Source organism: Martes martes, assembly GCF_963455335.1.
Source record: "Martes martes genome assembly, chromosome: 6".
NCBI lineage: Eukaryota > Metazoa > Chordata > Mammalia > Carnivora > Mustelidae > Martes > Martes martes.
Genome location: NC_137893.1, coordinates 14,167,724 through 14,185,189, shown reverse-complemented (window position 1 = coordinate 14,185,189; position 17,466 = coordinate 14,167,724). Strand labels below are relative to the sequence as shown.

Sequence of the window (17,466 nt, the reverse complement as noted above, 5' to 3'; positions counted from 1 at the left end):
ACTGGGTCACAAATCAGGACAACCAATATAAAAAGACTGAGTCTATATCACGCATATTTTCAGACCATAGCACATGAAACATGAAGTCAATCACAAGAAAAAATTTGGAAAGACCACAAATACATGGCGATTTAAGAATATCCTACTAAAGGGGCACCTGGGTGGCTCAGCCAGTTATGTATCTGCCTTCAGCTCGGGTCATGATCCCAGAGTTCTGGGATGGATCCCCACATTGGGGTCCCTACTCAGTGGGGAGTCTGCTTCTCCTTCTTCCTCTGAAGCTCCCCCTGCTTGTGCTCTCTCACTCTCTCTCTGTAAAATAAATACATAAAATCTTTTTTTAAAAAAGAACATTCTACTAAAAAATGAATGGGTTAACCAGAAAATTAAAGATAAAATTTAAAAAATACATGAAAGCAAATGAAAATGAACACACCATAGTCCAAAACCTTTGGGACACAGTAAAGGTGGTCCTAAGGGAAGTATATAACAATATAGGCCTTCCTCAAGAAGTCTCAAATACACAACTTAACGTAACACCTAAAGAAACTAGAAAAAGAACAGCAAATAAGCCTAAAGCTATCAGAAGAAGAGAAATAATTAAGATTAGAGCAGAAATAAATGACAGAGATTTAAAAAACCCAGTAGAACAAATCAACAAAACTAAAAGTTGGTTCTCTGAAAGAATTAAAAAAACTGATATACTCCTAGCCAGACTTATCAAAAAGAAAAAAGAAAGGACCCAAGTAGATAAAATCACAAATTAAAGAGGAGAGATTGTAATCAACACAGCAGAAATACAAACAATTAGAATTTTATGAGCAATTACATCCCAACAAATTGGGTAAGAAATGGAAGAAATGCATATATAGGAGCATATAAACCACCAAAACTGAAACACAAAGAAATAGAAAATTTGAGCAGACCCATAACCAGTAAAGAAACTGAATCAGTAATCAAAATCTCCCAACAAACAAGAGTCCAGCACTGGATGGCTTCCCAGAGGAATTCTACCAAACATATAAAGAAGAATTAATACGTATTCTTCTGAAGCTCTTCCAGAAAAAATAGAAGTAGAAAGAAAACTTCTAAACTTATTCTATGTGCCCATAATTACCTTGATTACAAAACCATAATTCTCCTAAAAAGGAGAATTATGGGCTAAAATCCCTGATGAACATGGAGGCAAAAATTCTCAACAAGATACTAACTAGTTAATCAAATCCAACAGTGCATTAAAAGGATTATTCACCACGATCAAGTGGGATTCATTTCTGGGCTGCAGGGGGTGTTTCACTATCTGAAAATCAACATGATACAACACATTAATAAAAGAAAGGAAAAGAATCACATGATCCTCTCAGTAGATGCAGAAAAAGCATTTGACAAAACACAGCATCCGCTCTTGGTAAACACCCTAAAGAAATTAGAGATAGAGGAAACATAGCTCAATATCATAAAAGCTATATATGAAAAGCCCATAGTAAATATCATTCTCAACAGGGGAAAAACAAAGTTTTTCCCCTAAGGTCAGGAACATATCAGGGATGTCCACTTTCACCACTGTTGTTCAATATAGTACTGGAAGTCCTAGCCTCAGAAATCAGACAATGAAAAGAAATAAAGGCATCCAAATCAGCAAGGAAGAAATCAAACTTTCATTATTTGAAGATTAATGACACTCTATGTAGAAAACCCAAAGACTCCACCAGAAAATGCTAGAACTCATACATGAATTCAACAAAGTTGCAAGATGCAAAATAAATATAAAGAAATCTGTTGCATTTCTATACATTAATCATGAAGCAGCAGAAAGAGATATCAAGGAATCAATCTCACTTATAATTGCACCAAAAACCATAAGATACCTAGGAATAAACCTAACAGAGAGGTAAAATTCTGTATGCTGAAAACAGTAGAACACTTATGAAAGAAATTGAAGAAGACACAAAGAAATGGAAAAATATTCCATGCTCATAGATCTGAAGAACAAATATTATTAAAATGTCTAACTGGCCAAAGCAATCTGCACATTCAATGCAGTCTCGATCAAAACAACACCAGCATTTTTCACAGAACTGGAACAATCATAAAATTTGTATGGAGCCAGAAAAACCCTGAATAGCCAAGGTAATGTTGAAAAAGAAAACAAAATTGGGAGGCATCACAGTCCCAGACTTCAAGCTGTATTACAAAGCTGTAATCATCAAGATAGTACGGTACTGGCATAAAAACAGACACATTGGTCAATGGAACAGAACAGAGAACTCAGAAATGGACTCTCCACTCTATTACCAACTAATTTGCAACAAAGCAGGAAAGAACATCCAGTGGAAAAAAGACAGTTTCTCCAACAAATGGTGTTGGAAAAACTGGACAGTGACATATAGAAGAATAAAACTGGCTCACTATATTACATCATACACAAAAATAAATTCAAAATGGATGAAAGACCTAAATGTAAGACAGGAAACCATTAAAATACTAGAGCAGAACACAGGGAGCAACCTCTTTGACCTCGGCCACAGGGACTGATTACCAGACATGTCTCTAGAGGCCGGGGAAACAAAAGCAAAATGAACTATTGGGACCTCATCAAGATAAAAAGCTTCTGCACAGTGAAGGAAACAATCAACAGAACTAAAAGGCAACCTACGGAATGGAAGAAGATATTTGCAAATGACATATTGGATAAGGGCTAATATCCAGAATCTATAAGGAACTAGTCAAAATCAACACCCCGAAAATAAAAAATCCAATTAAGAAATGGGGCAGAAGACGTGAACAGGTATTTCTCCAAAGAAGACATAAAAATGGCCAGCAGACATATGAAAATATGCTCAGCATCACTCAGCATTCAGGAAATACAAATCGAAACCACAATGAGATACCACCTCACACCTATCAAAATGGCAAAAATTAACAACTCAGGAAACAACAGATGTTGGCAAGGATGCAGGGATAAGGAAACCACCATGCTCTGTTGGTGGGAATGTAAACTGGTGTAACCACTCTGGAAAACAGTATAGAGTTTCCTCAAAAAGTTAAAAATTGAACTACCCTATGACCCAGCAAATGCATTACTAGATAATTACCCAAAGCATACAAAAGTGCTGATTCAAAGGGACACATGCATCCCAGTGTTTATAGCAGCACTATCAAACACAGCCAAATTATGGAAAGAGATCAAATGTCCATTGACTGATGAATGTATAAAGAAGATGTAGTATAGATACATAGATAGATAGACAGAGAGACACAGTGGAATATTACTCAGCCATCAAAAAAAGAATGAGCTCTTTCCATTTGTGACAATTTGGATGGAATAGAGAGTATTATGTTAAGTGAATTAAGTCAGCCAGAGAAAGACAAATACCATATGATTTCACTCGTAAGTGGAATTTAAGAAACAAAACAGAGGAACATAGTGGAAGGGAAGGAAAAATATTAAAAGTAGATAAAAACAGAGAAGGAGGCAAACCATAAAAGATCCTACCTATTAAGAACAAACAGGATTGCTGGAAGGGAGGCAAGTAGGGGGATGCACTAAATGGGTGATGGGCTTTAGGGAGGGCACTTGTTGGGATGAGTACTGGGTGTTGTATGTAAGTGATGAGTCACTAAATTCTACTCCTAAAACCAATACTACACTATATGTTAACTAAACTGAATTAAAATTTAAAAAAATTTTAAATACCAAAAATTATTTCACTATTTATTATTATTGATTCTACTTTTCAGTTAACGTTTCTGTTAGTCTGAGGTTTTCTTTTACAATATAATGAATTTATAGGAAATATTATATTTAACCCAAAGAATTTAAAGTTGGTCATAAAAGCAATTTTAGAGGGAGGCCATGATTATCTTTTACTGAACTGTTAGCAAACTTCTTGGATATATCTCCAACAATACATATTCATCCCTTTTCTCATTTCTTTTTCTTTGAATTGATTCACAGATTTAAAAATAAAAACTCGACTTGTAGTCAATAATCCTCCTTCTTTATCCAAGTAATCTCTATATGACACGGTAGTATGCCCATTTTGAATCTCTTCACTCTATAATATTGCATGGATACTGCCCAGTCTTACAAACATTTAAATATGTTAATTTAAAAATCCTTAAACTTTGACAGATTATCTTCAAATGAAAAAAATGAAGAAAAGGTATTTATTTGACAAAAGCTTCTCAACAAATCTTTTATAAGCAGACGTTATGCAGCAGCATGATGAAATTTACAAAGTTATTGCCAGTATCCTAAAGAAATTTATAATCTTACGAGTTCAGACATCCGCTTTTTTTCTGATATGACTAAAAACTAAAGGCACTCCATAAGCCACCATGAAATGGGTCCCCTTAGCCTTTAAAGAGCATTTAAAATTTTAATACTCCTGTATTATTCTATTGCCTTGTATTTGCTTTTAAGGTTATATTTAAATTGATGCAAGTTACAGAAACATTCATTATTCTTAAGAGCAAAGGAAACTCTGCATTGCAGTCGGCCTGCTCATCCATAATTCAGAATCCCAGCCTAAAACATTATGCTCAAACAAGCACAAATATTGGCAAAGGTGAAATATTGAACTGCTACAGTAGCAACTAAATCACGAAGCAATCTGTGTGTGCTTCAATTTCCTAGCACTAGAAATAAAAATTAAAAGCAGAAAAACAGTCAACAATTATGGTTGTAAGCCAAATAAGCAAGACAGCAAAGCCAAGTTGCCGCTATTCAAAGCTACGTGATTTTTATTAGTTATACACAGATCTGATATGACAAGAAAACCCAAGGGGGGGGGTGGCATGAGTTGCTTGGATTATCACTCTAAGCAAAGAAAAGGGGATTCTAGAAGAATGTTCTTATGGATTTGAACTTTGCAAACAGCAACTCTGATTCTATTTAAGGTAACAGATTTTTCCTCAAACACATTCCCTCATTTGTCACAATTATCTGGGCAATAATGCCAGCCCTCCATTTATTAGCACCAGGGTCACTGGTTTGGAGGTTCTAGCAGGCAAGAAGAATCACTAACTACTTTTGACAGAAAACAGGTCTCTTCTGTCTAGGGAGGCTGACTCTTGTTTGGACTCCAAGCATCAGTAGGATGCACAATGAGGAGTGAGATGCATGGGAGACACAGACCTAGTCAGCTGAATCAGCACAAGTAACCGAGCAGATCAATATGCCGACCGATAGAGTCACCAGATCTCCTTCACTTCTAGCCCTTACAATGTGTTTCCACTGCTGTAGGCTAGACCCATTGCACCTTAGGGCAGTGCAGACCTTATACTCTGTTGCCATTAATAACATATATATATGTATAAAATAACTGATGCTAAAAACTAATGATAAATATCTAGTGCTCAGAAATTTTGTCCTCTATTGAATGATTAAAGTTTATTGTTCTAAATTAGTCAGATAGCCTTTGACGTGTTATAATTCTTTCTTTTACTAGAAAGGGGAAAGTAATACAGTGAGTATAGTCACTTTATTATATAATAAAATTACTAGTTTTAGTTGGCATGTAATATATGAAACCATTAACATTTGTTCTCAAATCTGCATGACTAGAAAAATTTGCAACAAATTATCAAGCTTATGCCTCCTAATCCGCTTTTCTTCCATGACTATTTGAACACCTAACCAGACGACAGTATTTATGATTTTTAAAGGACCTTTTATCATCATCTCACTGATCTTGAAACAATCCAGGGTGAGAACAGTCTACATTTTACAAATGGGTCCCAAAATGCCCAGATGTTACATAGGACATCCACTGTCACAATCCGGATTTGGGAGGGGAGTGGGGCTCCAGTGTTTTTCCCCACTCCACACACCTTTCAAGAAAAACCACTTATCTACACATTACAGAAAATAATAAAACACTAAGGCATCAGTCCTCTTCCCGCTCCTCTTATGCCAACCACTACCTTAGTAAAAAAAATTTCATTCAAATCAAAATAAGAATAATGAGTAAGTTATTCATAGAATCATAATCTGATTCTCAATTTTCTTTCAAATTTAGTCTCTACAATTTTGTTTTATTGTGTGTGTATGTGTGTGTGTGTGTGTATATATATATATATATATATATGTCATCCAGAGAATTTTCACATTTAGTAGACTCAAAGGAAAATCTGCTTTATTACCTAATTATCTCCCCCACAGTTTTGTAAGGGACCTGCTAGTCTCCCTCCTATCATTTCATAAATGAGGTCACTGAGGCACAAAATGGTTCAGGAATTTGTGCCCAGGAAGCAGCAAAGACAGACACAGACAGAAAAATGGAACTCTGAGTTCTGAATTTGATCTCCCCAAATAAAGATGTACAACTTCAATTGGAGACCCTTGGCATTGTGTAGACCCAATCAGAGGGTTGGTTTTTTTTTTTTAGCCTACTGAGGAGGTCTGTGCCCACATATTCAGCAAGGATCTGATCTTCTGTCCCACCAGGCTCTTTCTGGCATGACAATGAGGTCTTGCAACAATAAATGTGAAACAAGCACCCCTGGAACTAACGCATCAAAAATCAGCCCAAGACAATCAACCAAAATGAGCGGGATCCTTGTGATTACAGAAGTTTCAGTGAAATTAGTGGTCCCTGGTCAGACGTGAAGAAACTCCCTGGCTTTCTATAGCTGAGAGCATGCCCTGGGCTGTGAATATCCACAGTCTCATCTTATTTGAAAGTCAAGAGTCCTTCACTGGAAATGACCGCTATGCACATCGAATACATTGTAAAGCTGAGAAAGCGGGACTGTTAGACATTAATATGATGGCTGTGGTGCCAAACCACAATGATCACTTGCTGGAAAGACTAGAAAAACAACAGGCCAAGTGTAGCATTACTTTTAAGCTCTCTTGACAAGGACTAGGAAAGAACCCTGTTAAATCTGGCTATTTTTGTCTCTAAAAATATACTTCTGAAGCTGGGGAGAGGCAGCATTAGGATGGTGACAAGGAAGCGATATTTTCATACTCTTACAGATGATTATTTCCATGGTTTAAGGAATATACATGTTTAAATGCATGTTTAATTCACAATGACTTTACTAATTGCATAATTTATTCATTACAGAATTAATCCATAAGCTGCCAGGACATTTCAGGGCTAATTCTCTTCTAGAACATCATTTGCTGTTAGAGAAAAAACAGTGGTGGGGAATGTGGTTCCCGTCCACACGCTGCCCCTCACTGTTAGTCTTGTCATGTCATAAACCCTCTGGGCCTCATTGCCTCATTTTCCTTAAAGACTTTCTAGATCTCGTAGGGCTTTCTAGTTGGGATAAGTAAACTACTGGTTGACTTATGTGACCAGAGTGTACAATCTTTGTCACCATCATCATAACCTTGTGCACGGTCACAGTGTGGAATCGTCCTTGGTGACTGAAGGGCAGTTTGACCATCACTGAATTCCCAACAGGCCACTGACTAACCGTCAAGGTCACACTAATGCAGACACCAAGCTAAACAGAGAGCTCGATCTTCGTCTTTTTGCAACATGAAAAAGACAGCACCTGAAAAGAGCAGGCACTAGTCTGAAAACACTAGGAAAAGAGACATCACCTTGGGATTCCTTGCAGTCTCCTAAAATGGAAATAAAGTGCAAGCAAATTGAAAAGACCCTGAGTGAAGCTGGTATTTGAACTTTAAGGTGCACTTAAAAATACAAAACCAGTCTCGACAGCTCTGTCCCTTACCTTGCAGTCTTTGCATCACGTTGGCGATGTCCCGAGGAGACCGTGAGGCCGTCCTAGAAGCCGCCATGGTGCTGCTTGCAGCATGAAATCCGGACCAGAGACTCTTCCCTCAGGGCACAGGCACAGCACTGCCACTCAGGGAAACATGCCCAGCCTCCCTGGATCTATAGGGTCGCACGTGAATCCCAGGCGCTTGTAGCAGCCAGCGAGGGGGCAGCGCTTCCAAAGACTGGACCCCTTTTTCTTTTCCTTCTTTTATTTTAAGACTGTTCTGTTAAGTGCACTCAGGTACCTGGAAAACAAATAGAAAAGGTACGGTATATTTTTTTAAAAATCTACATAGGTCCCCCTAATGTTAAAAAGCAAACTATTTCTCTTCAGTTCGAATAAATGATTCATTACCAAGTGAAACATGTATAAAGTACTTGGGAAAGGCTAGGAGTCTTTAGACCTGACAAAATACACGAGACATATATAAAAAGGTGGTTGCTGAGAAAGAAATGTTCCCTTATTACATGTTTTCTTTTTTTTTTTTTTAAGATTTTATTTATTTATTTATTTGAGGAGAGATAGAGGGCAGGAGTGGGGGGAGGGGCAGAGGAAGAGGGAGAAGCAGACTCTCTGCTAAGCTGGGAGCATGACCTTGGGCTGGATCCCAGGACTCTGAGATCATGACCTGACCTGACCTGAGCCAAAGGCAGATGCCTAACTGACTGAGCCACGCAGGTGCCCCTTCCATGTTTTCTTTTGAAACCATAACTTCTCCATCAATCTATGAAAGTGAATGTACTATGAAATCAAAACCTGGAGTCCTATTTCTCAATATTCCCAAGTTCTCTCATCGATGCTGTTCCAGCCTGCTTTGTACATATATTTTGCTGTTTCATTTGTACACTTTCCAGGAATGAGATTAAATCTTAGCTTCTAGATGAGCACTGAGTCAGGCACAGAATTGCTGAATCACTATATTGCACTCCTGAAACCAGTGTAACACTGTATGTTAACAACCTTAGAACTAAAATTTAAAAATAAAAATAACAAGAAAATCTTCACTTCCAATAACAATTTGATGAATTAAAATATTAAAAATGTAAAAGTATATCATTCTAAAAACATCAGTTTCAAATATTCTGTTTTTAGTAGTCAAAATGGATTTGATTTAGCTACTTTCCTTCCTATACAGAAAGACTCTGAAGTAGGTTGAAGGCTGGGGGCGGGGGGTGGCCTGGGCAGAGAAGCCATATCCCTTCTAACCCTTTCCTGAATTCTCTGTTTTGGTCAAGTTTAAGTCATCATTCTGGATTGAGCAAGGAGAAAGAGAGACAGGAGAGTAGTTGATGAAAACGTGATACTGAGAAACATTTACTTTTTTTTTTTGTTTTTCAAAATTTTTTTAAGATTTATTTATTTATTTATTTGACAGACAGAGATCACAAGTAGGCAGAGAGGCAGGCAGAGAGAGAGAGCAGGAAGCAGGCTCCCCACTGAGCAGAGAGCCCGATGTGGAGCTCGATCCCAGGACCTTGGGATCATGACCTGAGCCGAAGGCAGAGGCTTAACCCACTGAGCCACCCGGGCACCCCTTTTTCAATTTTTTTAATTAACATATAATGTATTACTTGACCCAGGGGTACAGGTCTGTGAATTATCAGGCTTACACAGCACTCACCATTGCACATATCCTCCCCAATGTCCATAACCCAACCACCCTCTCCATACCTCCCCTTCCCCGGGCAACCCTCAGTTTGTTTTGTGAGATTAAGAGTCTCTTACAGTTTGAGAGACACTTACTTTGAATAAGGATTTCCTAACCCTAGTGTTAGTTGAAGAGAAGGTTTTGCTATGGAGAGGATAAATAATGAAGAAAGGAGAGGAGTGTGAATAGGGACTCAGGGAAAGAAGCTTAACCAAGGGGCCACACTAAGATGGCCCATGTGAGATGACGCTTTATTTACAATTCACACTGCATCTCTGCCTTATGAGGATGAAGGGAAAGAAAAAGGATGGGGCAGAGGCAGGGGAGGATGGTAAAGGCAGACCTGTAAAGAAAACACGTACATGTGGGATGGTCCGCCTGCCAGAAGGACAAAAAGAAACCAAAAGGAGTCTAGGAGTGTTATCAAAAACGATATTGTAACCTGAACATATGGTCATACAAGCAATATTATTTATGAGAGATTGGTTACATAACAAAATAGAATTACAAACTATAATTGGTTTTAAAATGGCATTATTAAAACTGGTATACATGGATATCTAGTTTGAATGCATGAAGGCAAAGCTGATACTACCTGTTTTAGAATACTATATCCAAAAGGATGCAAAACATTGCATATGGCTGCTTCCTTGTGTACAAAACCATCAGAGACGTATAGTGGAGAAAGAAAGGATGTACGGTCTCTGAGCAAATTAGGGTGAAGTGTTTCAGTGAATAGCTATAATGGGCGAGAAGACCCAGACCTACTTCTCTAGATTCCTTGAAAAGATATTTGGTAGAAGGAGGACCCAGTACCTGTGAGCTTTTGGGCTAGAGAGGTACCTCACAGTGGGTAGCTTTCCAAGGGATTCTGAGAAGATAAATAATTACTTATGGCTAGCCTATCATATATCAAGGCGTTTAGCCCTGCCGGAACTATGTACCCATTAGCAGCCTTCATCTCCTGGGGGAAAATATTCCATTTGCCCACATGCAAAAGCCACCATAATTTGGAGACTAGTAAATAGTGGGAAGTGCCTAAAATCTTACAAATGGTTCCTTTAAACTAATAGAAAGTTAAGTTCTCCAAATGCAAGAATGTAACTTTCTGAACTCTAGCTAGCTAGCTAACTACGTATATATACTAAATAGTGATGAGGGAAGAAATTCATTTTAACTCAGCTATCCCAAGCCAGCCCCTGCCCAGCCCAGCACTGGAGTTCCTAAAAGATGGGGCTCCCACCATCAATCAAGAATTATGGAATTAAAAAGGATTTCTCTAAGTCACTGCATTACAGATCACCATGTTTCTTCCTTCTTCTAGTTCACAATCATACTACACAATAGATTAATTTTTAACTCTCTCTTTCTCCCCCTCTTTCCTATGTAAATATGAGATACATATATCAAGTATTTGAAACATATTTTATATACATATATATATATGATATATACATATATCATATATATACCTATCTTTTGAACTCAGAATTTCTTTGCTTATGTCCAAGTTCAGGTTACGTATCCGGTCTTACTTCTACAGTATAACAAATGCGTTCTGAATGTCAGAGCTCAATGCTGGTGGTCCCAAGATGAATATGACATGGATTCTATTTTTTGACGAGCTTCGAACATAGTGGAAGATACAACGTAGAAGAAAACAATAGAACAATGTCATGAGCAAGTGCAAATATAGAGGTGAAAAATGCAAAGGATGGGCATTAAACCAATAAGAAGGTTCTGGAAAAGTGTCTTGGGAGGGTCTTGGTAAACAAGTGGGAGCTAGTCAGGAGAAAAATATGAAAGCCCAGGGCAGTCAGAGTGAATAGCTCGAGCCAAGTCATGGACACAAGAAACAGCATGATTCTGTGTGGGAGTACCAGTAGTGAGATCATGAAGGACTCTACTAGGTGACATTCTGGAGCTGAGGCTGGAGAAGAAGGTAGCACCGGTGGTTGAGGGCCCTGTGTGCTATGCTCAGAAACTTGGTCCTGATTCTCTGGAAGGCAACAGCAAACCACTGAGGGATTCTAAGCTGAAAGTGCCCAAGTGTAATTTAGATTATTCTAGATACAGTTTTTAAGGGTGTGTTTGAAGAAGACAAGACTGAAAGATTCAGAAAGTTCAGTTAGGAAAGTATCTGAGGAGTCAAGAGAGGAGGTGATGACAGACTGAAACAAAACAGTGAGTGAGTAGAGGATAAAATCTAACAAATCTTTAGGAGGCAAAATGTACAGGACTTGGTGACTGATCAGGGAGAGGAGCTAGGTAGCAGTCGGTAGGGTTCTCCAAGTGTCTTAGATGACTCTTGGGATTCTGACTTGAGAGTCTGTGGGCCCTGGTGCCATCAACTGAGCTTAGCAGCCTGGAGGGTTATGCAGGTTTTACTTCCAATACTCTTCACCTTATACATTCCTATCCTTGCTAAACAAATCTCCCCCACCCCTGTGTGGAGCACTGTCAGCTGAGCAGACCCAAAGGACCCCTAAACACCTGGCCCAGGACCCACACTCGGCGTGAAGCTGTCCCTAAACACTCCAATACAGACTCAGCACTAACAATCTATAGGATTATAAATATGATTTGTCTTTTATTCATCACCATGGTTAGCCTCAACTCTAAGTAGACAGCGAGCATTCTGCAGGCATAGAGTCTATAACTCGCTGTTTTAACATCCCACCCATCGATACCAAGTACATCCCTGAGAACATGCTAAGCCCTCGATCTATACTTTTGTCTTAGAGTCAACTTCATAATACTTTCCCTTGATGAGAGAACCCCCAGAAAACTTCCTCCTCACTGCAAAAGAAGTTAATGCAATATCCTTCCTTTTTCAGACATAAGATAAAATATTTTGCTTTCATCATTCATGTATACACACATTTCCTCCATTGTGAAATTACAATATCTTATTTTTTACTGATACTTTCACTTACAGGGACGTATGATATAAGAAATTTCAAATTAATAAAACAAATATAAAAGGAGAGTGGGGATTAGAAGATATGAGTTCTAGGTTTAGCTTTGTTCCAATAGGCTGGGTGAGTTTGAGCTGGTTCTGTGGGTGGAGGTCCTCAACAATGGTCTATCCCAGGTGGTGTGGTACTGGGACATGCACATACTATGGACTAAGAAAGATCTGGAACAGAGTCTAAATTTTGTCCATGTGACCTTAAGAAAAGTTAACTTTCCTGAACACTTGTTTCTTAATCTGTAAGGTGAAGCTACTTTATTGCAAATTCGGTTTGATTTTATCCTGCATAAGTTATATATTTTTTAATTTTTTAAAGATTTTATTTATTTAGACAAACCATAAAAGAGTCAATCTCAAAAAACAGACTGAGGGTTGCTGGGGGGAGGGGGGACGGGAGAGGGTGGTGGGGAAATGGACATTGGGGAGGGTACATGCTATGATGAGTGCTGTGAAATGTGTAAACCCGACGATTCACAGACCTGTACCCCTGGAGATAAAAATACATTATATGTTTATTAAAATAAAAAATTAAAAATTAAAAATTAGAAAAAAAAGATTTTATTTATTTATTTTAAGACTGAGAGAGAGAGTGAACATACTCCAGCACAAGTGGGGTGAAGGGGGTGGGGGGGCAGAGGGAGAGGCAGACTCCCTGCTAAGCAGGTAGCTCGTTGATATAGGACTTGATCCCAAGATGCTGGGATCATGACCTGAGCCTAAGGCAGATGCTTAACCAACCGAGCCACCCAGGCACCCTCTATAGTTAAATTTAAAAAGATCAATATGTAATATTCTTAGCAGATCACTTGGCATGTAACACAGCTTCAGCAAATATATGGTTTCCATTTTCCTTCTCCTGGCCTCAGTTTCTCCAATATGCAATATGTGAAGTGGGTCCAACATGGAGAGGCGCTCTCCAGTGTGCTTGTCAGCTGCAAAGCCAATGGCAGCATAGGTGACAGCTGAAATAATGACTGGTACAAGGTCACAAGAGCTTGAAATTCACTCCTGGAAGTGACAGATTACCTAGCAGTGTTCTGGTTGTGGGCATGACCTACAGAGCCAGATCATGAGAGGAAGGCCCAGCACCATCAACAAGCTCACTGTTCCCAGGGAAATTTAAAAGGTGTTTCATAGGTGCAGGAGATTGTGGGCAGTGGTGTGGTGGGGATGGGTCCTGTGCTGGGACAGAAAGGGAAGATCAGGTAGACATTGATAGACTGTGTCCAATGAACAGTTCCCAGCACGATCTCCAAATCCTTCCAGGAGAAGGAACTAGGATTCTACTGCAGCTAAGTACATCCACCACACCTAGCAGAGAATTAAGAGCCCAATGCTTATTTCACACATCAAAAATGTATGGAGAAACTATTCATAAAGGACAACGGTACTAGGAAATAGCAATGAACAAGACAGATAAGCCCTTCTTACAGCTTACCTATCAGAGGGGGAGATGTTATCAATAATACTACAACAAAGTAGGGTGAGTTCTGTCCACGGAACTGTGTGAGCAAACTGAATGCCCGACCAATGACCACTGCTGCTGCACTGATCGTGCAGAAAGCAGGGGGAATGGATGCTGTCTGCTCTGGGGGGGGGGGTTCTCCTATCTGAACCATATACTCTTCTAGCAGCATCTGCGGAAAGCACAGGAGCAAATCATCAAAACTCAGTGTCTCTAGTCTCTAAGCAAAATGGACAATGAGCTGCCAAAACAGTTTCTTGTTTGTGCTCCTAAAAAGAAATGCGCGAAGAAAACACTGGGAAGAACACTGCGAGGCCCCAAGAACACATGGTAAAGTAATGCAACTACTGTTTTAGGTATTGGGAAACTAGAGCAGAAAATTGCATATCGTGTGACCACCAGAGATGATGTGGTTCATTTCTACCTGAAAACAATGGGCTGAGAGCATAAAACACAAACAGATTCCAAGCAGCACAAAGTATAAATATTACTAAAATAGATGTCTAAATATGTATAAGGGTAAGACCCCTATTAAAAATCATTATTAAACAAAAATTTAAAAAGCCAGCAAATACACCTCCACCCCCTTACATCTAAGTCCTTTGCTGGAGTGAGTCACATGAGTGTCTAATTTTAAATGTAATTATTGTTTTCCTGCATTCATCCTTTAGCAATGGTACTAATTAATAAACACTAAGACAGCTAAGCAGTAGGGAAGGAGAAGGACATCTGGAGTTATATAAATACATGTCTAACGTATGTGTACGGGTTATCAGTGAATAGTACTGTGAATTATTCATTATTATGAACCGTACAGGGTAACAAGTAAGAATCCGCCCTTTTTCTGGGAGAACAAAAATGTAAACAAGTAAGCAAAAGACGAAGTACAGAGCTGATCCACGTGATGGATACGACGTGTCATGGTTCCACACTTTTTGGTAAGCTTGGAGGATAAATCAGACCCCAAGGTATCAGCTACCTTCCTCCCCTACTTCGCTAGAGTATATATATATCCGCTTGCCAAACACTAGCTCTGGCTGGATTAGATCAGGAAGGGCACCTACAACACATCTAAGAGGAGGAGAAATGCAGATTCCCTCCCAGGGGACCCTCGGGCCCCACGTGACAGTCACAGTCAGGCCCCGGGTGTGGCTGCAGCATCTAGAACTGAGAAAACGTTACGAACCTTGCCTAGCCGTGGGCTTCCTACATCCTGTTCAGTTACACCTCCTTTCACTTCCAAGAAGCTGCGTGTGCTGCAGACTTCTCAGAGAGCCTGTCCTGCACATTGAACCACAAGCCGTTCTTGAAAGAGTCTGAACGGTGAACCGCCTTTCCCCACCCCTCGCTCCCCTGCAGGAGGAAGGCATCAAGTGACAAGAATTTTTATATGGGGACAGTGAGAACAGGAACAAGCCAGTTTCTGAAAAAATCATTAGTTAAGAGAGATAAAAATGAGTCTATAATGATAATAGCAAATATTATCAAAAGCTAACAATGTGACTGAAGTCAGTCTGAAGCCATGCCTTTAACTTCAGCATGAAACGTATTAAGTTCGCATTGATCTGGTACATTTTGTTCTAAATTTGCCACAAAGTAAGGAACAGGCTCAAAAACACAAGAAACAGAAAGAGCTATGTGTGTTTATTACCCTGCTCAGGCAATATCAGGAACTTTTTACCCATACTATTTCTCTTTTCCATTAAGCGTCTGAAAGAACAAGCTTCATGACTAAGAATTAGATCAGCATTTTGTACAGATGTGGGTCATATTAATAATTGCTGTTTAACTGAAAATTACTACACTGTCTCTTGCACAAGTCTGGCTTTTGTATATAAGCGCTTCCTTCAGATGGAGACGAAAATATAGACACTCAAGAAGAGAAAAATGATTCGCTTAGAACTTTCTTGGAACGTTCACAGAAGGATGTCGGATACATACAGGGTTTCCACCCCAAACCGAAAAGCTCAGAAATGAACATTCCAGGATGCTAACCCTGGTTTCACGGCTGATGTTTCTCCGCAGGCTGGGCCTGAACTTGCAGCCTCCAAGCTCTGTCACCCCGGGCAGCACACCCAGCCCGGTTTCCAGAAGGGCTTTCTTTGCTTAGCGGCTGAGAACCGCTTTATTTCTCACTGTTTTCCTGCTCTTTGCCATGCACCTGCCGCCCTGTGAACCACCATTTCACAGAACTCCTCAGGCAGCCCTGCAAAATCTCCGCCTGAAACCTGCCTTTCCGGAGAGGAGATCAAAGTTATCTTGCCCTCTAGCGAAGGCTCCGCCTGGAAGCAATTGCACGGTGACACCCCAGCAGTCTGAAGCCCCGGCCTCCGCACCGTCGTCAAGCCCTGGGCAGTGCTACCCGCTTCCCCTCCCCCCAGCCCTTCCTAAAATAGTCGAGAGTGGAGGAAGGGAGGCTCCTAGAATTTGTCCAACGCCCTGCATCTCCCATCTGATAGTAGCAACAGTACCGACCATCACAAGAGGGTGGCTGCTTTTGCTTCTGCATCACGGGAGCCCAAAAGAAGTGCCACAAGCGGAAATGACAATCCGAGAGGGGGATATTAATAGGGATATCTACGTACGAGATGCGGGGAGGACGCTCTCCACCTCCTTATCTCCTCATCCCTGAGTATCAGACACGTACGCACACCACCACCACCACCATCACCGCCCTCTCCCTCCCATGAAGCACGCACAACCCCGACATGCAAGTACAAACTTGCTTACAATTTGTCTGCAATTTATTCGGCTTGCACCTACACTCATATTCTCGCTCTCGCTCCTTCCTTCCTTCCTTCCTTCCACCTCTCTCTCTCTCTCTCTCTCTCTCTCTCCCTTCTTTCCTTTTACCTTCACTCTCCCGGGCTCGTCCAGGTTCCCGGCAGCGAAGCGAGCGCACGGCGGGCGGCGGGCTCCGGGAGCTCTGGCTCGGCTTGCAGGGCTGCGGGGAGCCGGGCCGCCCTGGTTACGGAGTACGACGCGCCGGCCGGCTCCCTGCCCGCGGCAGAGCCGCAGCCGCGCTCCCCCGGGCCGCTCGCACACTCGCTCACTCCTGCGCCCAGCTGCTCGGCGACGCTGCCCTCCCTCTGCAATCGAGTCCTCCCCTCGTATGCACCCTGAGGTTTCAGGCCTCCCCCCTCCACTCTCCCCCGCCCCCTGCACTAAAGCTCCTTGCGGAGGTCGGCCAGGCGGGTTCAGCCCCCCCCCCCCCGGCAGCATGCGGGTCCTACCCCCTGCGCCGCCACACCCCTCCCCGGCCCCGCGCCCCGCGCCGGGAGCCCCGCGCCGGGTTCCAGGATGAGCCGGTCCCTAGAAGAGCCGGGGGCGGGGGCCTGGAGGCTCTCTCGGAGGCTTTCCCTACCTCCTGGAGATGCACGGCCTCCGGCGCCTCTCCACAGCTGCAAACCCGAGCCCTGACCCACCCTCTGGCGGAACCTTTCTACGGGGTCCACCTCCGGGGGGAGAGGAGGAGAAGGAACGGTCGAGAACGCCGGGGGAGAGATGCGCTGCCCTAGCCGCCAACTTTTGCCCGAGGTTCCCACTGCCCGGTTGACCTTTCTAAGCAGAACCTATCTTGAAAGGCTGGGGAGGTTCCCTGATGGTCCCAGGAAGGAAGTGATGCAGTTCAGC

At 41.3% G+C, this 17,466-nt stretch overlaps 1 protein-coding gene across 1 annotated transcript in view; it reads right to left on the bottom strand.

The window, feature by feature from the left end:
- SYNE1 (spectrin repeat containing nuclear envelope protein 1) overlaps positions 1-16,923 on the bottom strand; it is a gene marked incomplete at its 5' end in the record, with an annotated part of 469,383 nt that extends 452,460 nt beyond the window's left edge. Inside the window, 2 exons of the mRNA XM_080806008.1 lie at positions 7,699-7,990; positions 16,687-16,923. Coding sequence (XP_080662134.1) covers positions 7,699-7,765 — 67 coding nt within the window. The remainder of the gene's footprint in view (positions 1-7,698; positions 7,991-16,686) is intronic.
- Positions 16,924-17,466: the final 543 nt, after the last annotated feature.